Here is a 27,688-nt window from a genome sequence, read left to right as displayed (position 1 = left end):
TTTATTTTGCATGATGTATGTTTTTCAAATAGAGTCCTGGATTCCTGTTTGGCAAGAGTTCTCCCAAGGACAAGGATAAGGAGAAGGATAAAAGTAAAGACAAAAAGAAAGATAAGGATAAAAACAAAGAAAATAAAGATTCTAATAAGGATGCATCTAAGAAAGATAAGAAGAAGGATAAAAAAGCTAAAGGCAAGGAAGGTGACGACAGTGATAGAGATAGATCGTTTGATACGGAGTCGGAGGTTTCCTCTGCACCCACGAGTCCAGACAAGGATTCATCTAGCAGTCCCACAGCTCTGAAGTTAATTGCCGGTGGTGGGCCACCTCAGGGATCTCCTCAGCTACCAGGTTACACCCGGGAATATGACTATGTCGAGGACTCCACACCAACTGGAAGAAAGTTCACACCATCAGGCCATGGCTTCAGCTATGAGGATCGGCGTCCTCAGGATCACCCTTCGGATGAAATAAGAGAATTACAGAACTCTCCCACTGGTCGAAGGGCTACTGGTCTAGCATTTAATTATGCACCAGGTGATGGCCATGTTGTTGTTGAATCAGCTGAAAAGCGTAAAGCTTTGACTGACAAAAATGTTGATGATAAGAATGCAAAGGAACGTGTTGGTCTTCACACACCTGGGTTAGACTATGTAGAGTCTGCTGCAAGAAAGGAGCAAGCAAGAGCAGCTGCAAATGCAGATGGAAATATCTCACCTGGTGCCAAAAGAGCTTTGGACATGAGACCAGGTGGAGGATATTTTGCATCACCCCAGAGTGGTGGGCAACCTGTCATACTACCATCAAGTGATGCATTTCTTGATCATGAAAGAGGATTTTATGACAGTCCACCTTCGGCTGCCCCTGTTGGGGTTAAAGGTGGTCTGCCTATTGTAGTCAGTGCAGAAGGCAAACCGGTAATGGCTGGAACAGTGGTTATTGGTAGAGATGGAAAGTCAAGACTTGCTAGTAGTGTACCATTAGGTAAAGATGGCAAGCTGGTTGTGGGTGGAATGACAGTTACTCAGAAAGATGCTAAACCAGTAATTGAATTGGATAAGAACAGCAAGCCCATACTAGGTTATGATAAAGAAGGCAAGCCACTAAAAGGTGAAGCAATAGTGTTAGGGAGAGATGGAAAGCCTGTTCTGGTTGGAGCAGTTGTTGTTACTAAGGATGGTCAGCCTATTGTAGGTTTTGATAAAGATGGTAGGCCTCTAATAGGCTATGACAGAGATGGTAAACCAATTATTGACGAAGCAATAATTATTGGGAAAGATGGCAGGCCAATAGTTGGTGAAACTATTCTGCTAGAAAGTGATGGTCGACCAGTAGTTGAGGAAATACCATCTGTTGGAAAAGATGATCAGTTGGTAGCAGGTGGTTTAAATTTTGTTGGAAAAGATGGAAAACCGATTGTTGGGGAGACAATACTATTAGATAAAGATGGAAGGGCAGTTGCAAGTAGCCCAAGTTTGGCAGGTAAAGATGGTAGGCCAATTTTATTAGGTAAAGACGGAAAGCCAATAGTAGGAGAAGTAACATTAGTGGATAAAGAGGGACGAGTATTGAGAAGTGATTCAACTTTGGTTGGTAAAGATGGAAAACCAATAGCTGGTGAAACAAAATTATTGGGTAAAGATGGCAAGCCAATTACAGGTGGTGCTGTCCTTGTCAATAAAGAAGGTAAACCAATAGTTGGTGAAGTAATTTTGGTGGACAAGGATGGTACGATAATTACAGGAGATGCAATTTTGGTTAGTAAGGAGGGTAAACCAATTATTGGCGATGTACGGTTAGTTGGCAAAGATACAAAACCATTAGTTGGTGGGACAACATTGTATGGAAAGGATGGTAAACCATTAGTGGGTGAGGTTTTATTAGTGGATAAAGATATATGCCCAGTTGTTGGGGAGCCAACATTGATGGATAAAGATGGTAGGCCAATCGTTGGATTTAGGATATTGGTGGATAAGGATGGTAAGCCAGTTGCAAGTAGTGGGGCAGTGGGTGGAAAATCTGGAAAATCAGTAGTGATTAGTAAGGACGGAAAGCCAATTACTGGTGAAGTGACAGTAGTAGATAAAGATAACAAACTAGTGACAGTTGTTGTGACTTTACTTGGCAAAGATGGTAAGCCTGTAACTGGTGAAGCAAAATTAGTTGGTAAAGATGGGAAACCAATACCAAGTGACCTAATTTTGACAAGAAAGGATGGTAAACCATTGATTGGTGAAGTAATACTAGTGGATAAGGATGGCAAGCTCATTTTGGGTGATAATACGTTGGTTGGTAAGGACAGTAAATTGGTAGCTGGGGATATAAAACTTGTTGGTAAAGACGGCAAACCAATAACAGGTGGTGCAACTGTTACGGGTGAAGATGGCAAGCCTATTGTAGGAGAGGTATTTTTGGTGGATAAAGATGAAAGCCCTGGAGTTGGCGAGACTGTATTAGTCGACAAAGATGGTAAACCAATAGTTGGTGTAGTGGTTTTAGTAGATAAGGATGGTAGACCTGTAGCTAAAAGTGCATCATTAGGTGGCAAATCTGGGAAACCTATTTTGGTTGGTAAAGATGGAAAACCTGTTGTGGGTGACGTACAGTTAGTTGGCAAGGACAGAAAGCTGATAATGGGTAATGTTGGTTTAATAGGCAAAGATGGTAAACCACTGTCTGGTGATGCAAAATTAGTGGGCAAAGATGGTAGGCCAATATCAGATGACATAATTTTGGTTAATAAAGAAGGTAAACCGATAGTCGGTGAAGTAATATTGGTAGATAAGGATGGCAGGCTCATTATGGGTGATGTAGCTTTAATTGACAAGGATGGTAAGCCAGTAGTCAGTGAAGTTAAATTGGTTAGTAAAGATGGTAAACCAGTTACAGGTGGGACAACATTAGTTGCTAGAGATGGCAAACCAGTTGTTGGTGAAGTATTGGTAGTTGATAGAGATCAAAAGCCAGTTGTTAGTGATACATTACTGGTGGATGAGTATGGTAATCCAGTGATTGGTGTAAGGGTATCTGTGGATAAAGATGGTAAGCCAGAACCAAATAATGCAGGTTTGATTGGAAAATCTGGCAAGGCTGTTTTACTTGGAAAGGATGGAAAACCTATTGCTGGTGAAATAACAGTGGTTGATAAAGATAAGAAACTTGTTACTATAGTAGTAACTTTGGTGGGCAAGGATGGCAAACCAGTTCTTGGTTTGACGAAATTAGTTGGTAAAGATGGCAAACCAGTAGTAGGTGATGTCATTTTAGTTAGCAAGGATGGTAAGCCTTTACTTAGTGAGGTGATTCTGGTGGATAAAGATGGTAGAATTCTTACAGGTGATGCAACTTTGGTTGATAGAAATGGCCAGCCAGTTGGGGAAGTTAAGTTGGTAGGTAATGATGGTAAACCTTTAACATGTAATACACTTTTGGCTGATCATAGTGGCAAGCCTGTTGTTGGAGAAGTATTAATAGTCGATAGAAAAGAAAGACCCGTTGTAAGTGAAAAAATATTAGTTGACCAAGATGGTAATCCAATAATTGGGGCCACAGTATGTGTAGATAAAGATGGTAGACCAGCACCAAAGAGTGCAGTTTTAGTTGGTAAATCTGGAAAACCTGTCCTGATTGGTAAAGATGGAAAACCAGTTATTGGTGAAGTAATAGTAGTTGATAAAGATAAGAAACTTGTTACAATAGTAGTGACTCTTATTGGTAAGGATGGCAAACCAGTTGCTCAGGAAACAAAATTGGTGGGTAAAGATGGCAAACAAATAGTAGGTGATGTAATTCTGGTTGGCAAGGATGGGAAACCATTAGTCAGTGAAGTAATACTGGTGGATAAGGATGGCAAAGTTCTTACTGGTGATGCAACTTTGGTTGATAGGAATGGAAAACCTGTTGGGGAAGTGAGGTTAGTGGGAAGTGATGGTAAACCACTAACGTGTGGTACAATTTTAGCTGATCAAAGTGGGAAACCTGTCAGTGGTGAAATATTAGTAGTGGATTCTGATGAAAAATCTCCTGTTAGTGAGACCATATTAGTTGATCAAGATGGACAACCAATAATTGGTGCAAAGGTATCTGTTGATAAAGATGGTAAGCCATCACCACGTAGTGCAGCTTTGGTTGGCAAATCTGGCAAACCTCTTCTTATTGGGAGAGATGGAAAACCAATTGCTGGTGAAGTAATGGTAATTAATCAAGATAAAAAACTTATTACAATAGTAGTTACTCTGATAGGTAAGGATGGCAAACCAATTACTGGTGAGACAAAATTGGTGGGTAAGGATGGCAAACCAATAGTAGGTGATGTGATTCTGGTTGGTAAGGATGGCAAGCCATTATCTAGTGAGGTGATTCTTGTAGATAAGGATGGCAGAGTTCTCACTGGTGATGCAGCATTGGTTGATAGGAATGGCAAACCAATAGGGGAAGTGAAGTTAGTGGGTAATGATGGCAAACCTGTGACATTGGGGACAGTTTTGGCTGATCATGGTGGAAAACCTTTAATTGGTGAAGTTTTTGTCATAGAGAGACAAGAAAGACCTGTTGGTAGTGATACATTATTGGTGGACAAAGATGGCAATCCATTAATTGGTGTCACAGTATCTGTGGATAAAGATGGGAGGCCAGCACCAAAGAGTACAGCTTTGACTGGAAAATCTGGCAGACCTGTTATTGTTGGAAAAAATGGAAAGCCAATTATTGGGGAAGTAATTGTTGTAGACAAAGATAAAAAACTGGTTACAATTGTTGTGACTTTAGTAGGTAAAGATGGCAAACCTATTGCTGGTGAGACAAAATTAGTGGGAAGGGATGGCAAACCAATCATAGGTGATGTAATTCTGGTTGGCAAGGACGGAAAGCCATTAGTTAGTGAGGTAATGCTGGTAGATAAGGATGGCAAAGTTCTTACTGGTGATGCAACTTTGGTTGATAGGAATGGCAAACCAGTGGGGGAAGTGAGATTAGTTGGGAGCGATGGTAAACCACTAACATGTGGTACAACTCTAATTGACCAGACTGGGAAACCTGTAGTTGGTGAAGTATTTGTTATAGACAACGATAGTTGTCCTGGAGTAGGTGAGACAGTATTAGTAGATAAAGATGGTAAACCAGTGGTTGGTGCAACAGTCTGTGTAGACAAAGATGGTAGGCCAACAGTGAACAGCGCAGCTTTTGTAGGTAAGGATGGAAAGCCAATAACAGGTAGTGCAGTCCTGATTGGCAAAAATGGAAAGCCAGTGGTTGGTGAAATATTGTTAGTAGATAAAGATAGGCTAACAGCGGGTGAGGCAATTTTGCTTGGCAAAGATGGCAAACAAATAATTGGTGAAACAAAATTGGTAAGTAAGGATGGCAAACCACTAATTGGTAACATCAGATTAGTTAGTAATGACAATAAACCTTTGGTCGGTGTGGTGGTAATTGTGGATAAAGATGGTAGGTTATATACTGGGGATGCAGCTTTAGTAGGTAATGATGGCAAACCAATAGTTGGTGAAATACGATTGGTGGACAAAGATGGCAGACCAATAACTGGTGGCACAGCTTTAATTGGTAAAGATGGCAAACCAAAGGTCGGTAAAGTCATGCTGGTGGATAAAGATGAAAGACCTGTAGTTAGTGAGACAGTATTATTGGATAAAGATGGTAGACCAATAGATTGTGTTTCATTGTATGTGGATATTGATGGAAGACCAAAACCTAGTAGTGCAGCTTCAGTTGGAAAAGATGGCAAGCCAGTTACAGGAGGAGCATTATTGATTGGCAGAAATGGAAAGCCTATAATTGGTGAAATAATGTTGGTAGATAGTGATGGCATGCTGGTTAACTGTGATTCAATATTGCTTGGTAAAGATGGCAAGGCAATAAGTGGTGAATTAAAATTGGTGGGTAAGGATGGAAAATCAATAGTAAGCAATGTCATTTTAGTGGATAAAAGTGGCAAGCCTTTAGTTGGTGAGGTGGTGGTTGTGGATAAAGACGGGAGGCTAAATACTGGTGATGCAGCTATAGTCGGAAGTGACAGTAAACCTATATCCACTGAAATAAGGTTGGTGGGTAAAGATGGCAAGCCAATAATGGGAGGAAACACAACTCTGATTGGAAAAGATGGCAAACCAATTGTTGGTAAAGTGTTATTAATTGATAAAGATGACAGATTGTTTGCAGGGGGCCCAACAATAATTAGTAAAACTAGCAGGTCAGTAGTCAGTGAAGTAGTATTAGTAGATAAAGATGGAAATCCAATTACAGGTGGTGCAACTTTGGTTGATAAAAATGGCAAACCAATAGCTGGGGAGACAATGTTGCTGGATAAGAGTGGGAAACTAGTAACAAGTGGAGCACAGGTGGTCGGAAAAGACGGAAAGCCATTAGTAAGTGTGGTAGTTCTGTTAGGTAAAGATGGCCAACCAATAGTTGGAGAAACACTCCTGGTGAGTGATGAAGGCAAGGTGATAACAGGTGGAATTTCTGTGGTTGGGCAAGATGGCAAACCAATAACTGGAGAAATTAAACTGATTGGTAAAGATGGCAAACCAGTAATGGGAGGAACAGTTTTAGTTGGTAGGGAAGGTAAGCTTATTATTAGTGAAATTATGTTGGTAGGCAAAGATGGCCAAGCATTGACAGGGGGAACAACCTTTTTTGATAAGGATGGCAACCCAGCATTTGGCGATGTAGTTCCAGTTGGAGCAGATGGTAGGCCAGTCATTGGCGGAACTACTATTACTCGTACAATTACCAGAACAGCTGTTGTTGACAAAGATGGAAATCCAATATTCAGTGGATCTCCCGTAGCTGGTATGACAGGACATAGTGTTATCTTTGGTAAAGATTCCAGTAAACCAGCAAATGCTGCTGCCATGTCTGCTGCTTTCATTGATAGTGAAAGAAAGACTACGCACATCAGTGGGGGTTCAAGTTCAGAAAGTGATGGGGAGAGTAGTGACGATCTTGAGGAATATGCTGAAGGCAAAGGAGACAATGTTCGTGACCTTCAAAGTATAGTAAAGCTGAAAACGCCCAAGTCAGCAAAATCTGGAAAAATGGACTTTGAGAGCCTATCTGCTCCTAAAATTGTCAAAACTACTACAAAGCAGATGGTGGTGAAAGATAATGAAGGTGTTAGACGGAATATCACAGAGAAAGTTGAAGACCTTACTCCTGGTGGCTCTGGTGCTGTTACAGTCTCCACACAAGTCAACAAGGTGATCTACCACTAATCATGTGGCATGTATAAACACTAACCCTCCGTAGATGGGATTAACTCTTCAAGGAATACTAACTCATTTAAATTTCTCACTCTTAGATAAACATTTACTGCACGAGTTTGTGTAATTTTTTTTAGCATGATTTATATTTCGTATTGCACTCCTTTGTAGTGTGTAGTTTACGTAGAGTATAGTGGAACTAAGTGGATTGTTCTGTAGATGCATGTTGTTATTACCCACTTATTGGTACGTATGGTTTTATTTATTTATTTATTTATTTATTTATTTATTTATTTATTTATTCTGCACAACAATATGACCAATATAAACAATGTTTGTTGGTTTCATCCTTTACTATTAAGTTATTGATAACTATCATATTATATATTCATGCAGAGAAGACATGAGGTTTATATTAAAAGTTAATTACTCTTTCTTGGTAGGGTCGACCTACGTCATGGAAAGCTAAGACTGCTTCAGATTTTCTTATTTGGTGAAAGTTTCATACTCAGCAGGGAAGAAATGATTGATTATACTCCCAGAAGTGAGGAAAGGTCTTTGTTTTGTTGTCTTAACTACACTCGCCAGCAAAAAAAGCGAAACACTACGTATTTCAGACAAAATTTCATGTTAGTCCATTTGAAACCTTGTATAAATTAAATATTATGACATTACAGCAATATGGTAATGTATCGTAAGTTAATTAGCCCATTTGAGAAGTTTCAGCACAATAATTGATAATCATTACTGATCGTGACAATAACCACAAACAGCTGTCTTAAGGTTTATTGCTGTGAATTCTCGTGCCGCTTATTTTTGTGGACATTACAGCTTGTCTACAACAGTGTCTAGCTTCTAAGTCAGGTCATAATGGCTCTTTCACCTGAAAACGAAACAAGGGCCATAGCATTAGTGGAGGATGGGCGCAGTATTCGCTATATAGCAGATGTTATAGGCACATCTTGTTCTAAAAGATACAGAGAGGACAATATAAACCACGAGGCCCAGTTCTGGTTGTAGGAGCAGCACTACTGAACGCGATGATTGCTTTCTCGTAATGCAAGTTCTTCATGATCAATACACAACAGCTGTGGAGGCCAGAAATCGTTTGCAGCAATATGGGGCATGAACATCAGCAAAAGGATAGTAAGGAGGAGGTTACCATGAAGTGGGTTTTAAGTCCAAGAGACTCACTACAAGACTTCTGCTTACACGTGAGCAACATGCCTCTCGGATGCAATTTGCCAACACCCATCAAAACTAGACTGTGGAACAGTGGAGCTCAGTGCTGCTCACGAATGAATCCAGATTCTGTCTGAGGGCATCGGAAGGAAGGGAGAGAGTATGGAGAAGGTCCAGGGAATGTTATTCGTCCCGTACTTTCTCTGCAAGGACACCGTTCAATGGAGGCTCTGACATGGTCTGGGCTGGGATTACCACTGATGTGCACACGGAGCTTGTGTTGGTCGAGAATCGAAGTCTGACAACCCATTGATACATCGAGGAAATTTTAGTGGATCATGTGGTGTCTTTTGCACCTGTCATCGTCGAGAACTTGATCCTGATGCATGACAATGCTCACCCACACATTGCCGTTTGTACGCGAGTACCTGGACGAAGTCGGAATTGAGCGCATGGTGTGGTCTGCTCGTAATCCTGACCTAAACCCAATAGAGCATGTCTGGGATATGCTTGGGAGATGAGCTGGGAGTTGTTCCCCTGCCACACCGGCTCAACTTCAGATTGCGCTCCAGGCAGAATGGGAACTCATACTACAAGAGAACATATGAGATTGCATTCTGAGCATGCCTGATCGAATCACAGCTGTATCTGCGGCTAGAGGTGGTAGGACCCGTTACTGAGGCAATGGCAATGTGTTGAAAACATGTGAACAAATGGACTGCATACGAAACTATGCAGAGCTCCAGGTTTTGACATTTCCAAATTCGTGTTGGTGGACTGCTGTGATTGTCATGATCTTCATCAAATATTGCACTGAAACTTCTCAAATAGGCTAATTATGATACATTGCCATATTTTTAAATTTAAATTTAAGAATTTCATTTTTAAGTCCGTATTGAACCGAGAATAATAGATAAGTAAAATTAAAAATCTACCTTTTCACTTGGAACTAGTTTCGATGCTAGTGAGTGTCATCTTCAGCCAAATATGAGAACAGGCAGTCGTAAATAAACATATCATCATTATATGAATACACATATAAGCACTCTTAATATGGGACTTACGATGCCCCTAAAAGTGTCTGGAGGATAAAACTTCAAATAATCACAATTTCACAATCTTGAAGTCACGATTAGAACGACACTTAACACAGCATAATTCTTTTCACTCAAGTTAGAACTTTGAAAGTATTGAGTTTGACTTAGAACTGTAAGATTCGCAAATAAATAAAAGTTCTTGTCATAAATGAGATGTTATACAAAGGTCGAACCATATAAGAGTTTCTCTGTAAATATGACAGTCATAATTAGAACGACACTTTAACATAACATAATTATTTTAGTCAAGAAGGAATCTTGAAAGTCCTGAGTTCTACTTAGAGTAGGAAGATTCTCAATTTAAATAAAAGGTCTTGTCACAATTGATCAGAGGTACAAAGGATGAAACATGTATAAAGTTTCTTTATAAACGTTGAAAAGGTGGATTTTTAATTTTACTTACCTATTATATTGTTTAACACGTTGAGTGCCATGCGACCCCATTTGGGTACGTGCGAGTAATCAAGTTTTTGAACTTCACGTCCCCATATGGGGTCGTACGTTCGTTCTAACTCAAGAACTGTGCGAACCCATTTGGGTGCGCAGTAGGTATGTGTTTCGAAGCTCTATAAAGTATCTTCCTGCCATCTTCTGGTCGTCTATTTAAGTACGTGCATAGTCCACCTTCCATCCCTCAATTCCTGTTTTGGCGCGACCATATATGGGTACGTCAAAGTGCTTTTTAGGGTGACAAACTCATTGTCTATCTCGCGCACGGATTGTTTATGTAAGTGTGCAGAGCTGTGAGTTTCCTTTTCTTTTTTAAGTCGTTACGAGTAAATTGAACAGTAAAAGATTTAGTGCAGATAGTCTGGACGATATATCGAACAAGTCGGACAATGATGATGTAGACAAAGTATATAGTTACATAGTTATAGTATAGAGCAAATAGCGATCTCTCACGTTCATCCACATTGATGTTACTGTCTTCAGCATACGTATCCCCACTGTAATTCGGGTGTCTAAACCAGCTGTTGCAAAAATTATGACCGTCTTCAATGATATAGGACACTGGTTTCCCATGTTGCACAATCATCGTTGCTAGGTTCTCTTACTCACATTAAAATTTATACAAACAAAATTATATACTTGTTCAGTATTACTTAACTACTAATTCTTGTTATAATATTATTCTGTTACATCCTAATTTACCAAATTCACATGATTTTCATTACTTTATATAACTATATTCTATACGAAAATTGCCTAACCTAAAATCGGAAGATCGTTATTTACAAACCTTTCCTGACCTAAAATCGGGGATCGTACATTTTTACGGCTCCAGTATGAGCAAGCTAACACACCCCTCATAATCAACAGCATTTAACGCGTCCCTGCAAAGGAAAAGGTAAATATTACCGAGGTTCGTGTCAGTAACTACTGTATAAGTACGACCCCATATGGGAGCGCGTGTACGTGTACAGTTCGTAATGACCAATACGACCCCGTATGGGGTCGCAATATTTTACCTAATATACATAATAATTTAACCTAATATATCATAAATACATCCTCATTTCAGCGATCATCTGCTTGGTTAAGCCTGTGAACGTTTTGGCACCAGGGAGTAACTCGATGTTATTAGCTCACGGCACTAGACGGCAATCCTATGAAAATCGGTCTGGCACTCAACGTGTTAATGTTATAATATTTGACTTTACCATGTTTAAATGGACTAACATTAAATTTTGTCTGAAATAAGTAGAGTTTTGATTTTCTTTGCCAGTGAGTGTATTTGTGTCTTAGAAATAATTGTCTTCTGGTTCTAGATTTGGGTTACAGATGGAGCAGAGGACTGGGTGACTTAATTCGACAGGTTAGCCTGGATTAGATGAGACACAGGGAGGGAAGCAGCAATACGCAGTGAGAAAGACTCCACCCTAGCAGAGTTGAATTAAGTTGGTGAAATCATGCAGATCTTTTTGAGAAAGGCCAGGGGTTGAATTTGAATCCATTCAGTTTTTGAATCTTAGGGTTCCACAGGTAGTGCTTTAGTGTGTTCGACAACCTTGTTTGACTAGTATGTCATAAGCAATGAGTTTCATATTGATCTGTATTGAAAATACAAATTGCAAATAAGAAAGCAAAAAGCTAAAAGTGATTCCACCTATTTAATACTTGTATCAGTATAAGGACTACATTAAGTTGGGACTAGTTTTGATATTCCCATGAGATCATCTTCAGCCCGGAATTATTATGTACACTTGACAAGTCATGACATAGAAACAATGAATGTTAAAAGTAGGTTGTATACAAAATTAAAATTACCAGTCATTGTTTCTATATCATGACTTGTCAAGTGTACATAATAATTTTTGGCTGAAGATGATCTCATGAGAAGATTGAAACTAGTACCAATTTAATGTAGTCCTTATATTATAAAAGTATTGTATAGATGGAACCATTTTTAGTTTTTTAATGGTCTTTTTTTTTTTTCTTTTCAGAATTATAGAAGTGAAGTATAGGATAGATTGATGGTTTCATGGCCCAGAATAATAGACATTGTGTTCTTTTGAAATTGCAGGTATATTTTATGTTTTGAGGAGAATTTTCTCCACTTGCTCAGACTTGCACCACACCTGTGCTAATGATGGTATGGAATATTCTTCCACACAGAATAATCCCAAAAGAATATCATGTCTGCTAAATAACGGAGATGTAGAAGTCATAATAATAACTGATTTGTCATGGTCAACTAAGGTTAACTGAAAAAAAAAATGAAGTATGGCTTTTAGTGCCGGGAGTGTCCGAGGACAAGTTCGGCTCGCCAGATGCAGGTCTTTTTTATTTTACACCCGTAGGCGATCTGCGCGATGTGTTAAGGATGAAATTATGATGAGGACGACACATACACCCAGCCCCCATGCCAGCGAAATGAACCAATGATGGTTAAAATTACCGACCCTGCCGGGAATCGAACCCGGGACCCCTGTGACCAAAGGGCAATACGCTAACCATTTAGCCATTGAGCCAGACAGATTAACTGTGATAACTCAGTATTATTCTAATAATCATATTAATCATTGGTCAGTCAGTTATTGGTAGTGAGTGTGGCAATGAAATGTTTAAAAAAATCTTGCTTCTCAAGGTTAATTTTAACTTTTAAATATAATTGGTAATTTTCACTTCATCTGTGGTTTTAGATTCATTGGATTAACAGATTAAACATGATTTTACTCAGATTTATAATTGTGAATTGGTTATCTTTTTAATAAATATTTTTTAAATAGTTACTTGCTTTTTAAAGAGAAAGCTAGTCATACAAAAAATTATTAGAAATTTTAAGCATTGGTAAGCCTATTCCCATTCTATAGCATTCTAATATATTTTGTACTTATCCACAAGAACCATGGGCAACGGCTGAGTGGCCTAGTAAGTGGTCCTGAGATTCGGGATACCAGTTGCTATGGAATGGGAGTGGGCATCTCGGACATATTCTGAGTCGTGGCCCTCCTTGTGCTCAGGCGGCTAGGACTATACAATTCACCGGTGGTCCATAACCCGTTAGAGGAGAGATCCTCACTTGGACTATGTGCAAGTAGGGCAGCATCCTGCTTCATGAATTTACCGAGCTCAGAACACTTTAAGCAAGCCTCGGACCTATGGGAGTAATGGAGTCCCACTCCCATTTGACAGGCGAGGGACTCCTTGGAAACAACTTGGCGAACGAAATGGAATTCGATGGGGAGCTATCAATATTAATGGGGCTTATGGAAGAAAGAAGGTAGAACTGGCTGAGTCAGCAAAGAGGATGCATCTGGATGTACTAGGAGTAAGTGATATTCGGGTAAGGGGAGATAATGAGGAAGAGATAGGAGATTATAAGGTGTACTTGACGGGTGTTAAAAAGTGAAGGGCAGAGTCTGGAGTAGGGCTCTTTATCAGGAATACCATTGCACGCAACATAGTTTCTGTTAGGCACGTAAATGAGCGAATGATTTGTCAGTGGGAGGAATTAAGACAAGAATTGTGTCCGTGTATTCACCATGTGAGGGTGCAGATGAGGATGAAGTTGACAAGTTTTATGAAGCATTGAGTGACATCGTGCTCAGGGTCAACAGCAAGGATAGAATAGTGCTAATGGGCGATTTCAATGCGAGAGTTAGGAATAGAACTGAAGGATACGAAAGGGTGATTGGTAAATGTGGGGAAAATATGAAAGCTAATGGGAATGGGAAGCGTTTGCTGGACTTCTGTGCTAGTATGGGTTTAGCTGTTACGAATACATTCTTCAAGCATAAGGCCATTCACCGCTACACATGGGAGGCTAGGGGTACCAGATCCATAATAGACTATATTTTAACAGACTTTGAATTCAGGAAATCTGTTAGGAATGTAAGAGTTTTTCGGGGATTTTTCGATGATATAGACCACTATCTGATCTGTAGTGAACTAAGTATCTCTAGGCCTAGGGTAGAGAAAGTGAAATCTGTCTGCAAACGAATAAGGGTAGAAAATCTCCAGGACGAGGAAATTAGACAGAAGTACATGGATATGATTAGTGAGAAGTTTCAAACAGTAGACAGTAAGCAGGTTCAGGATATAGAAAGTGAATGGGTGGCATACAGGGATGCTGTAGTAGAAACAGCAAGGGAATGCCTAGGAACAACTGTGTGTAAAGATGGGAAAAGGCGAACATCTTGGTGGAATGATGAAGTGAGAGCAGCCTGTAAACGTAAAAAGAAGGCTTATCAGAAATGGCTCCAAACAAGGGCCGAGGCAGACAGGGATTGGTACGTAGATGAAAGAAACAGAGCGAAACAAATAGTTGTTGAATCCAAAAAGAAGTCATGGGAAGATTTTGGTAATAACCTAGAAAGGCTAGGTCAAGCAGCAGGGAAACCTTTCTGGACAGTAATAAAAAATCTTAGGAAGGGAGGGAAAAAGGAAATGAACAGTGTTTTGAGTAATTCAGGTGAACTCATAATAGACCCCAGGGAATCACTGGAGAGGTGGAGGGAATATTTTGAACATCTTCTCAATGTAAAAGGAAATCATGGACTCTGTTATGGAGGGTAAGAGAAGTAGAGGGAGACCAAGACGACGATGGTTAGACTCGGTTTCTAACGATTTAAAGATAAGAGGTATAGAACTAAACGAGGCCACAACACTAGTTGCAAATCGAGGATTGTGGCGACGTTTAGTAAATTCTCAGAGGCTTGCAGACTGAACGCTGAAAGGCATAACAGTCTATAATGATAATGTATGTATGTTAAAAAAAAAAAAGAGTAGCACCTGCCTTACATATTAGGTGACCGTGGCGGTCTAGGATGACAAAATATAAGGTACCTTACGAGACAATTTCTATCTAAATTTAATTATGACATATGGAAAAATACTTAAAATTATTATACAAATGATCATTCAAAATATGAACAGAATCCTTCAAAATTCCACTTAGAATGTCCTTATATTGCTTGTTACACAAACTCATGTCATGGTCACTTTAAGTTAACTCAGTGTTCTTCTTAATGGTCTTCCATGAGAGATCAACCTTATTTTATTTGAGTGCCTTTGGAAACTTGGAACATTTTTCCTTTCTTTTTCTCTTTTTGTTTTACTAGACTCTCTAATTATTTATGATGATGATCATAATCATTTTCCACGTTCAGTTCCCGCTTGGTTGGGATGTTAATGGCACCTTTCCATCTTCCTCTGTCCAACTACCGTTGTTCCTCTTTAATTGTGTTCCAATCCAAGTTTCTTCTATTTAATTATACTAATCTTACTGAGCAAGTTGGCCATGCTATTAGGGTCGTGTAACTGTGAGCTTTCATTTGGTTGATCATGGGTTCAAATCCCACCGTCTGCAGCCCTAAAGATGGTTTTTGTGGATTTGCATTTTCACACCAAGCAAATGCTTGGAAGCAAAGTCACCTCCGTACAGGCCAAGAAGGCCCTTGGAGGAGTGGAAGGTAAAGGCTTCCACCATTGTTAAACTCGGAACGTGATGGAGTGGAGTGGTTAACTCTGTGCCTGGCCGCTTTTGCTCCCAGGAATTAACCTGGTACTCATTTTTGGTGTAGGCTGAGTGAACCTCAGGGCCATATGCACGTCTGGAAGTGGAAATCTCGTTTCTTAAATTTTACGACTTCCTGATGGGGATTCGAACCCACGTCCTTCCAGGTGAACCGAACACACCTTTACCGCCTCGGCCAGGCAGCCCCTAGCAAATGCTTGGGCTGTATCTTAATTAAGGCCCAGGCCGCTACTTCATAATCCTAGCTCTTTCCAATCCTTGTATCGCTGAAAACCTTCGATGCATTAGTGCGACATTAAACCCCTAGTAAAAAAACCACCTCATCGTTTTCAACCACCTTAGTCTGGGTCGTCTTCTTGCCTTCCCTCCTTTAATCTGTGTCTCAATTATCTGCTTCAGCATCCTTCCCTCTTCCATCCTCCTCACCTGTACTAACCATCTAAACTCATCCCTCTCCATTCATCTGTAAAGCTTTTCCATTCTTTATTTCCTTCCTGATGCCCTCACTTCTTACTCTGCCCTTTCTTGCTTTTCCTAAAGTACTATTAAAAATATCATTTCAGCAGCCTGGATTTTATTGTCCTTCTGTTTTGTCAGTAAGTCTCTGCTGCATATCAGTATTGGGCCATAGTACATCTTACACATCAGCTCTTTAAATTTCATTGATACTTCTTTCCTCTACCTTTGTCTCCTTCACAATTTCATGCATAACTATTAGGAATAACAGTGGTAACACCACACTTCATTTTATTTTATTTTTTATTTTTTTTCTTCTGGAAATTGCTTGCGTATATTCTATCATTTGCTTCCCAAATCCTTTCTGTTGCATTATTTTCCATACCTTTGTTCTGGATACACTATAGTAAGTCTTTTCTAAATCAATTTTTTTTTTTTTTGATTAACTGCTTCATACAGAAGGTGATGTTATTGATCTTCCCTTTCGAAAGCCACATTGCTCTTCTTGTAATTGTCCTTTTCATCTCATTATTGTTTCTAGTACCGTTTCAAATATTTTTGCTACCTGAAATATGATTGTGATTTCTCAATAATTATCATGTATCTTCTTGTCCTGCTTTGTACAGGTATTATTATTATTATTATTATTATTATTATTATTATTATTATTATTATTATTATTATTATTATTATTATTATTATTATTATTACTCCTTTACTCCAGTCATTTGGTACTGATTTTTCTTTCTAGATAGTTTGTAGAGTCAGTATAGACAAATAGGCCCAGTTGCTGTTATCATTTCAACACATAATTCTCTTCCCACTTTCATTTGTTTTATGGCAGTTCTCACCCCTTCCATCGTAATTTCACTCTTGGATTCAATCTCCTTACACTCTACTCTTATCATCTCGTCTACACCCCTTCTCACATTCAGGAGTCTATCAAATTAATCCTTCCATTTTTTTTTTTCCATCTCTCTCCATACCTCCTCTGGTTGTGTTATTCTCTCTCTTTCCCCCTTCCACCCCTCCCCCTCCTCTACATGTGCTTTGTGTAGACTCGTTCTTTTATCTTCCTTCTTACAAGTCCATATAGCATCCTTTTACCTCATACATGTCCTCTTCTAACTCTCTTGTAAATCCTTCCAAGCTTTTCTTCTTCACTTACTACTTTCTTGCACCTTCTTTTCATTTCCTGATACTTTCTTTGACTTTCTTCCATCTTATCCCTATTCCATACTTGCCATGCTTTCTTATTTTTCACTGCCTCCTTTTCCCTCTTTTTCCCTCATGGAGTCTCTTTATCTTTTCACTCTTTCAGCTATTCTGCCACAAGCACTTTCTGCATAGCTTACAAATGTCTTTATGAACATGTCCCATTCCACTTCCTCTGTTATGGGTATGTGTTGTTTCAATTTATACTGGTACTTCTCTCCTTCATTCCTCTTTCCATATCCAAAAAGTCCACAATTACTTCATCCATTCCTTTTCTGTCGCATTTCACCATTGCATATCTTCTTTGCATCCAGTCCATTCTGTGTCCTTAACTGTATCTGTATTATTCTATCACTTATGCAGTCCACATTGCATACTCATCTGAGCTCTGATGGTTTATATGCCCAGTCCATTCTTTGCCTTATGTCTTCCACTTCTTCTTTTCTTGTCCTCTCCACTTAACTTCACTCAATCCCATCATAAATATATACTCTTCTGACTTTCCATTCAGTGACATGAGGATTATTGCCACCTTCATAATGTTCTCTACTAGTCTCCCATTTCTCACAGTTCTGTTAGGGCAGGTTCGTCTGTATATGGTTGAAATATGTTAATGCTTAACATTTAATTATCTGTTGTGTTAATCAAAAGAATTATGTTCTGAAGAACCCTCTCAACAAGGTGAGACCTGTATGCTTAAATACATAGTATTGATTGACTGTAAGAACATTCTCTTTAAAAGACGTAGCAGCTCTCAATCATGCATACCAGGGCATTGTCTCTAAACACAATGGAATGTTATTACTATGGACAGTAACCACTTATCTGCTGTCTAAACTTTAAGAATACTATAAAACACTTTTTGAACACTGAGAATATTCTCGAGATATTGATCATGTTCTCATGCTTGGGAACTGGATATTGAATTGTTTTGCCATGAGAGGTCTACCAAACTTTGCTACTGTTAATGAACCTACAAATACGTCACACATCTCTGCAGCATTTTTCATCCTCTTTTGAGAAGAATATTATTACATATTCATCATTGCTGATGGTCGGACACTATCTGCTTTGGAAAAGTAGAAGAAACCCAACATTTCTAAAACTCAGCTCATACTATTTTATCGGTAAATATCAATTAAAGCTCAAGTCTACAAAGATCCAAGTATGCACTGTTCATTTAAGTAATAAGGAAGTATCTACAAAATATCAGTAACACAATATGCTATTAAACTCAAACATTATTATTATTATTATTATTATTATTATTATTATTATTATTATTATTATTATTATTATTATTATTATTATTATTATTATTATTATTATTATTCTTTTATGACCACATAGGATCACTTTAGTCAATCCATCGTTCAGGTCTCTTTGAAGGGATTGTTCGGGCTTTGCGGTCCTCCTAGTACTTCTTTAGACGCTCCGATCTTCGTGCCCTTTCCTCAGTTGAAAATATGCGTGTTGTTGGTTTAATTTGTGTAAGGGTAAAGCAGAGGTTTGTATTCTTGAGTTTTGTATTCAATTTTATCTTATTTATGGTGTCTTCTGTTTGAAGGCCTATTTCCTTCACATCTCTCTTACTTCTCTGATCCATTTACATCCTGTTGTGGTATTTTTTGAGACGAGATTGTGCTGTACTAGTTGTTTCAGAAGTCTCGAATCCTGCATCCTCATGATATGTCCAAAGAATCCCAGTCTCCCCTTACACATAGTATCTGTAATGGGTTCTAGCTCTTTGTACACGACTTTGTTAGGTATTGACCGCCACTGTCTATCTTTCTGGTATTTTGTTGTTGTTGTAGGTTCTTCCAATCCTCCTTTCAATTTTCTGAAGTCTGTCAGTTTTTGATTGTTTATTCAGGTGAAAAAGTGTTTCTGCTGCATATGTAGCTTCCAGTTTTATAACTGTGTTGTAGTGTTTTATTTTTGCATTTATTGATAGATATTTCTTTTTGTAGATATCCCATGTTAATTTTGTGCTTTAGCTAATCTATTTGTTCTTGTTTGGATTGAGATTTTTTCATTCAGGTTATGTGTTATTATTTCTCCAAGATATTTAAATTGAGTTACTATTTTGATTTTATTACCATTTAGGGTAACTTCTTTTAGTTGTGTTGGTTTTTGGGGCATAATTTCTGTTTTTTCAAATGATATCTTGAGGCTAATTTTATTTGCAATGTTTTGAAGTTCTGATATCTGAGTTTTTGCTTCTTTTATGTCCACTGCTAGTAATGCTAAATCGTCAGCGAAACCCAGGCAATTTGTTTTGATTTTTCGACCAATCTTTATTTTGGGGGGACATTTCCTAAACCATTCCCTCATTACTATTTCTAGAGCACAATTAAATAATAGTGGTGAGAGCCCATCTCCCTGCCGTAGTCCAGTTTTAATCTCAAATGTCTCTGATGTTTCACCCCTAAACTTCACTTTTGATTTGGTGTTAGAGTCAATTTTATCATGTTTATTAATTTGGGGTGTAGTCCAAGGTGTCTTAAAATTTTGAACATAAGTTTTCTTGAAATCTACAAATATTATCAGCATATCTCTATTTCTTCTCCTGTTATAGTCCATTACCAACTTAAGACTCATGATCTGATCAGGACAGCTCCTCCAGGGTCTGAAACCTCCTTGATATTCTCCTAGTCCTTTCTCAAGTTGTAAACTTATCCTATTAAGGACGATTATTGAAAATATTTTGTATGTTATGTCTAGCAGCGAGATTCCCCTGTAGTTATTAGGGTCGGTTTTGTCTCCTTGTTTTGTGCAGTGGGTGAATGAGGGCTGTTGTCCAGTGTTCTGGTAGTTCTTCTTTAATCCAGATAGAGACAAGTTGTTGATGGAGGGCAACTTTTGCTGATGTTCCTGCATATTTCCAGATTTCAAATATTCATTGCACAGAAATATATGGTTATTTTTGGCTGCACTGACAGAATGCAAAACAGAAAATCAAAGAACAATTAACTCTGAAAATTATTCAGTTATGACTGGGGCACTTGATCTCTATAACCCAAACCTTTGTATTAGTTCTGTATTGCACGAGAGTATGTATGGAATTTGTCCTCCCATGCTAAACAGGTTGGTGTAGCATGGAACAAAATCTGTCAAATGATCATTGTCTATTCCAAGTCAACTCCTGTTGACGTATATGCGTAAGTGGAATTGCGCTCCCAATCATTTATTGAAAATTAGCAAGAAACACAGAAGACCTAACCTGCTCACCCTGATGCTTCAATCTGGGAAGAATTTCCTTTGGAATTCTAGGCTTTGGAGTCAGTCAAAGAAACAGACTAAAGTTAATATTGAAAAAGTTATCTTGTATATTTGATCATTTTTTATTTATTTATTTATTTATTTATTTATTTATTTATTTATTTATTTATTTATTTATTTAAGGGGGTAAGTTTCAAGATTGTAAGTTATGGAATTAGTCTGCTACTTTTTTACTGACTTAGGTAGTATAGATATGCCCGCCTGGTGGCCATGATCGTTAAGGTGCTGAAGTCTAAACGGTCTGACATGATGGTTAGCCGGTTCGAGTCCTGTTGGTTGAAAAAACTTTCACCATCAGAACGTTGGCCAGCAGGGTAGGGGAGGTGCTGATATACAATTTATAATCACTAGATTGCATGCCAAAAGCCTGGATTAAATTCCAAACCTCCCTGCTGTGCTCGTGTGGAGTGAGCGCATATGACGCTGTTGATGGTGATTTGTCCGTCAGATAGGAACGTTAAGCCTTGAGCAGACCCCTTGGTGCTTTACAATAGTAGTAGGCTATGTGCCGGCACTGGGTTTCACCCTCTCCCTTTCCACTGTCATACATCATGTCATTCATTTCATCTCATTAACTCCTCCGATGAGGTTGATGACAGGAAGGACATCCGGTCATAAAAACCCACCACAACAGATTCATCTCACCTCTTACCCGACCTCGTAGAGAAACGGGACAAGGGTTGGACAAATAAAACAATATATATATATATAAAATTTCATTTTTCCCTCTCTCTGTCACTGGGCTTTCTTTTGAAAGCATTTGATTTCACATTCCAAGAATTAACAGGGTGTGCATTGTGTATTTACTAACCTGACTGGGCTTTGATGCATGTCTTTAATTTTTATGGGTATTCTGTATTTCCTGTTTTACTCACGAATACTATTTTTCTTTATATTTTTATTCTCTTAAAACATAGTTATAATGAAGACTTTTTGTTCTTCAGAGAATGGAAACTGACTGTGACGTTGTTGCTAAGTGTAAGTTAAAGAAGGCTGTTTAATCACAGTATCTTGTATTGTAGGCTGAAGGAATGGATGATGGTCGGGCACCATACGTGACAGCTACGGCTGTGACAACACGAATGGCAACCACACATGAAGATAAAGAGAAGAATGCAAAAACAAGCCAGGTATATTTGAAGTTTTGCTTTATATTTGTAAGTGTATGCTTTATGACTAAAACTTATGGAAGAATCAGCATCAATGTGCACCTCATCCCATGCTATGTTCTTCCATAATAAAATATGTTTTCCCTTGATGTTTAATATTCATATGTCCAATATACAAATGACTCAAAAACTTGCATAGTCCTACTATGTTGGTAAAGTGACAAGCAGCATATAGGGCAATATGTTGCAATTGTTGTTTAAACTTGTTCTAAAACCGTAGAAGAGCACCCTTTTATAGGCGAGGTGCTAGTAAATCTCTCTTTATTAAACAGTCAATAAATCTCTCCTACTATGGGGACTAATCCTGTTGTGATAAAGAGGGGCGTTTTGAAAGGCAGTATTATTGGACCTTTATGTTTTCTTATATATATATTTTGTAAATGGTATGAGTGAAGAACAAATCAAGGAAGTTGTCAAGAGGACAGAGACAGTGGTATGATGGTAATTGGGGTGAAAAATTAGGTTGTAAGTTTCACAAAGAGGAAGAGTCCTCTCAGTTTTAATTACTATTTTGATGGAGTGAATGTACCTCGTGAGGATCACTGTAATATAAGGAAAGATCTTCACTGGGGTAATCACATTAATGAGGCTATAAATAAAGGTTATAAAATAATCTCTTCATACGGTTATGAGGGAATTTAGAGGTAATAATAAGGATGTAAAGAAGACGGCTTATAAGTCACTGGTAAGACCCCAATTAGAGTATGGTTCCAGTCTGTGGGATCCTTGTCAGGATTACTTGATTTGAGAACTGGAAGGAACGCAGCATGATTTTTTCTAGGTGATTTCTGACAAAAAGAAAAGGTAGTGTTACAGAAGTGTTGCAAGTATTGGGCTGGGAAGACTTGGGAGTAAGGAGGTCAGCTGCTTGACTAAACAGTACCTTTCAGTCTGTCAGCGAAAAGGTGGCATGGAATGACATTAATAGACGAATAAGCTTGAAAAGAATTTTTAAAAGTAGGAAAGATCATAATATGAAGATAAAGTTGGAATTCAAGAGGAAAAAATGACTCAAACATTAATTTATAAGAAGAGAAATTTGAATTTATCAAGGGAAATGTTTGATAACATTCCAATTTCTTTAAAATCATTTGAGAAAAGATTAGGTGAACAAATTATAATCTGCACTGGGTGACAGCCCTAAATGTAGGGCAGAGATGATTGATTGATTGAGTGAGTGAGTGAGTGAATGATCGATCGATCGATTGATTGATGTCTCAGTAATAGAAATTTTCAGACAGTGCCTTTTTGTGAGTTAGTTTTATATATATATATATATATATATATATATATATACATACAGTAATATGTTTTTCTCTTTTCCTCATTTCTTTCTTGTTCTTGTTAATCTATATAAATAAAGTTGTAGGGGGTCCGCTGTCTTTAATTTCTTTTGTTTTGTCAATTTTTCAGATATTTATCCCTTTGAGGTCAACTCAAGACCGAATCGGTGGTTTTTACTTTTCGTGTTTGTTTGTTTGTCTGTTTGTCTGTCTGTTTCTCTGTTCCACCATCACGTCGAAACGGCTTGGTAGATCTTAACCAAACTTCATATTTAGAGTATACTCATCCCGGGGAAGGTTTCGATATGCATATCATTTTAAAATCTTTACGGGGGGGTTTATAGGAAAACCAGAACGGTTTTCCTCCATTTTCACTTATACTATTGATTTTCTGTACACTCCGTGGACCGTATGTGAAACGTCTCTTCATTATAAACAACTTTCGTTATGTTCATAATTTACCTTACTCTTCACATGATGGAGAAATTTACTATTTTCTGCGGGTATCATGCTCTGCACTGAATGACGACAGACCGACAACAAACCTACAGGTTACCATGGCAACCTCTCTAACTGCTTGCCATTTTCCTCATCATGCTTTTGAATTTGTGGTTGTTCCTTGGGTAGAAGGCAAGAGAGGCGTCAATCGGCCTATCTGCGGGATATTGGCGGAATATCATTGGAGGTTATAACCGCCCTTGAATAGATTAAGTAATAACACCATTAGTCATCTTCTTATCTGTTTACCTAAGAATTACTGCGCCTAAATTTCTCCTCTGTTACCGCTTTATTATATCCATAACTCACACCAGCATAATTTTTTGAGGGGCATTTGATTTTCCAATACATGCACTTGGCATTTACATATTTGTCCTTATCCGGCGGTTCTCAGTTATAATCCATTTTCTATTAATATCAACTTTTCTTAACTGTATTATTTTCTTCCTTAATTACAACGTATGTACGCGAGTGCTAGAATCTACTGGATATATTTCCACCAAACTTCATATTTAGAATCCACCTGTAGTTGGGTAGGTTTTAGGGCAAATATTGTTTCTGTATCCCAATAACTGACTGGGGGTTTATACGAAACCGAAACTGTGATTTTACATTCCCTCAAAATATACACAACCAAACTTAATGGAAATCTGCCTGCCTTAATGGAAATTATATTTCTAAACCTTTTTTCTCATGTGCATCGTTTCGATACGAGGATTAATAACGGAGATATCATAAAGCGTATTTCTTACAACTTGAAAACTACTGAGGATATTCAAACCAAACTTTATATTTAGCATCCACCTGTCCAAAGGTAGGTTTTAAAGGTCAATAACATTTCATGTTCCCGAAATGGAATGGTGGTTTATAGGGAACCAAAATGGTGATTTTACTCTTCCACAATATACACAGTACAAGACCAACCTGACTGGAAATCAACCAAACGTGATGGAATTCCATTTCTAAAACTTTTTTCATGTGCATTTTTTCGTCAGGAGGATTAATAAGGGAGATATCATGAATGGTCAGTTTTGCAGATTAAGTCCAGCAGACAGAGCCCAAAAGGTGTTGTACGTGGAGCAGATTCCTTATCTATATACATAAAATCGTAATGACTGTGTGCCTCTACATTGACTACATCTGCATATTTTTTTGGTTTAGTTTCCTGAAAGTCCTAATTTTTACCCTCCTCGCCCAAAATCCAGATTGCGGCATAATCTGCCAGACGAAAAAGAAAATTGAAATTTGACAAAATTATATGTTCTAGCCTGTAACGGACGGGAAACTTCCAAGATCTTTACATTTTTCACTTTTTATCCCCAAAGAATGTCGAAATATGGAGGCAAATTTAATGATGGTGCAGACCTTCGGGAAGTTCTATCACATAATAGATTGCACAATCTCCGTCCAATTTGGAATGATCTAAAACCTTAGTCTTATAACTTTTTTTTCGTATCTGTATCTCTTTTACGTTTGATTTTTCTCTATTAATCGATGTTAAGTAAATTTCGACTTTTCACATGCATAATTAATATTTTCAATCACTTATAGGAAATATAGTATCATCAAACTCTTCACGAAAATTGGCCCACCCAGTAGCCATATGTGAGCCAAATGCTATGTATGTAGCTTGTCACATAATTATCCGAAAAGTAATGCAATGTGAGTTAATCTTACAAAAAATTTACCCTGTCCAACGTTTCTAACTCAATCTGACAAAAGAATAGATGAGATATCATAGGACCAGCTATTTAGGCCACTAAATCCGGCGTCTTATGGTACAATCCTTTGTCGATATGACGTACGTTTAGCAGCAGTTAATCTGTAAATGAAGGTCTGCAATATTGTAATCACGCATATACTTTCGTATGTCGATTTATATATATTCACTGATGTCAATTTGTAGCGATCGAGAAAGGGTGAGTCTGCTATTGTAATCAGTACTCCCTACACCGACTTTGACTGGTAGTGGGAATGAGGTCCTTCTCCAACTCCTGTGTAACTGGCATTAGTAAGGAAGGCCTACCATTGTAATGGATAGTTCACTTCTCAATTTGACTTGCAGAAGTCACGGGAGCATGCAGTTTTGTTTAAAACTCCCCTACCCGATTGTGTTGCCGTAGGCAAGGCTGCCCGCAATTATAAACAAATGTTATCATCTAAAATGTGACTGGCATTAAGCATAGTGCCCTGCTATTTTGATGGAAACTCACCAACGTGGTGTGACTGGCAGTAAGCTGGCTGGCAGTAGGAAAAGGGGTCTGACATTATAATGATAACTGCACAACTCAATTTCGACTGATAGTAAGGTAGTTGCCTGCCATTATAATAGAAACTCCTCAACTGTTATCTGTCTGGAAGTAGGAAAAGGGGCCTGCCATTGTAACGAAAACTCCCCAAATCGATTGTGACCACGCAGTAGGCAATGGGGCCTGCAATTATAATGTAAACTTCCCAACTCGATTGTGAATGGCAGTAGGCAAGTGAGCCTGCCATTATCATCACAAATCCGTAACAAACACTTTACATTGGAAAGAGCGTATGGGGACCTTCCCATACTGTTTCTCGGATAACACTAAGAGACATGCAGTTTTAAAACAATCTTATTTACTGCATGTACAGTATTTACTTCGATATTCGAATACAATGTAGAATACCGTAGCGAAGCACGGGTACATTGCTAATTTCTACTAAAGTTAAAATTAAGTCCCTCCCTTGTTTCCTTGTTTTGTTTTTATTTTGTTAATATTTTATATTGTTACACAGTTTGTGTAAAATGGAGTACTTTGTACCTGTATCTGATATAAAAAAATTTCATTTACATAATTTACTCCACCATTGGAGCACTTTAATCAGTCGTATATATTACTCATAGTATTAAATAGAGTCAGCTTTTCAGCTTCTTGTTCCGGTCCCTAAACTTCTTCATCTTGTTGGACCTGGCTGCCCTTTGGTTGTCAGTAATGGTGTACTTCCTTCGTTCAAATGTTGAGAGTTTGAATTGTAATTGTTTATTCCTTAGAATCCTCTTCTCTTCTCTGTCTTCAGTTTGGAGCATTGATAAATTTAATTCTTCTAAATCATCTTGTATATGATTACTACTAAATTTAAAAAAATGCATTGGGTTTTGGATAAGGTTTAAAAATAAATTCTGAAATATTTCTTATTGATGTAGCATATGTTGCGATGAGCTAGCGAGGTTGTGCGTAGTGACAAGGTGAGCAACAAATATATCGGGGGTAGTTTAAAAGTAGCATCCATCAGCGATAAACTGTCAGTGGTATGATGGTAAATGGGATGAAAAGTCAGATTGTAAGTTTCACCAAGAGGAAAAGTCCTCTCAGTTTTAATTACTGTGTTGATGGGGTGATAGTTCCTCATGGGGATCCCTGAAAGTACGTAGATGTTAAGATATAAAGAATGATTTTTATTGGGGTAATCACATTAACAAAGTTGTAAAGAATGGTTATAGATATCATTACATGCTTATAAGGGTATTTAGGGGTTGTAGAAAGGATGTAAATGAGATGGTGTATAAGTGTGTAAGCAAGACCCCAGTTAGAGTATGGTTCGGATGTATGAGACCTACACCAGAACTACTTGATATGAGAACTGGAAATAGATCCAGAGGAAAGCAGCCTGATTTGTTCTGGGCGATTTGTGACAAAAGAGTAGTGTTACCAAAAAAATTGCTAACAGTGGGCTGGGCAGAATTGCGAGTAAGGAGACAAGCTGCTTGACTAAGTGGTACGCTCCAAGCTGTCGATGGGGAGATGGCGTGGAATGACATTAGTAAATGAATAAGCTTCAGTGGCGTTTTTAAAAGTAGGAAAGATCATAATATGAAGATGAAGTTGAAATTCAAGAGGACAAATTGGGGCAAATATTCATTTGTAGGACGAGGATAAGAATTTGGAATAATTTATGAGGGTAAAGAAATGTTTAATAAATTTCCAAGTTCTTTGAAAACATTTAGGAAAAGGCTTGGTAAACAATTGATAGAGAATCTGCCACGTGGACAACAACCATAAATTCAGATCACTGATGATTGAGACAAGGCTGATAATTTGCACAGTCAAATCATGTGACCGCTCCATTCATTGAACTACTCAGGACAATAACACAGCACTGTCTCAACACCAACCACTAAACCAGGGGTGCTCACGCTGGGCATTCCGTCCTGCGGGCTCCCAGCGCTGTAAGTGGGCGGGCTGGCAGGTGATGAGTGTATGCTATTCAAGTACAGTGGTGATGTGGCTACATCACAGGCCTTGAAGGTTCGGCTAAGTTCTCCAAGTCACTCTTG

General features: G+C 38.3%; 1 protein-coding gene across 3 annotated transcripts in view; it reads left to right on the top strand.

Moving 5' to 3' along the window:
- Nucleotides 1-27,688, top strand: part of LOC136866395 (uncharacterized) — a 434,395-nt gene that overhangs the window by 336,361 nt on the left and 70,346 nt on the right. For all 3 annotated transcript variants that reach the window (XM_067143316.2, XM_067143315.2, XM_067143314.2), the window contains 2 exons: nt 33-7,217; nt 21,455-21,562. In XM_067143316.2, coding sequence (XP_066999417.2) covers nt 33-7,217; nt 21,455-21,562 — 7,293 coding nt within the window. The remainder of the gene's footprint in view (nt 1-32; nt 7,218-21,454; nt 21,563-27,688) is intronic.

The sequence above is a fragment of the Anabrus simplex genome, chromosome 3 (assembly GCF_040414725.1).
Source record: "Anabrus simplex isolate iqAnaSimp1 chromosome 3, ASM4041472v1, whole genome shotgun sequence".
Classification (NCBI taxonomy): domain Eukaryota; kingdom Metazoa; phylum Arthropoda; class Insecta; order Orthoptera; family Tettigoniidae; genus Anabrus; species Anabrus simplex.
Note: the sequence above shows the minus strand (reverse complement) of the source record. Positions and strands in the feature narration are given on the sequence as shown.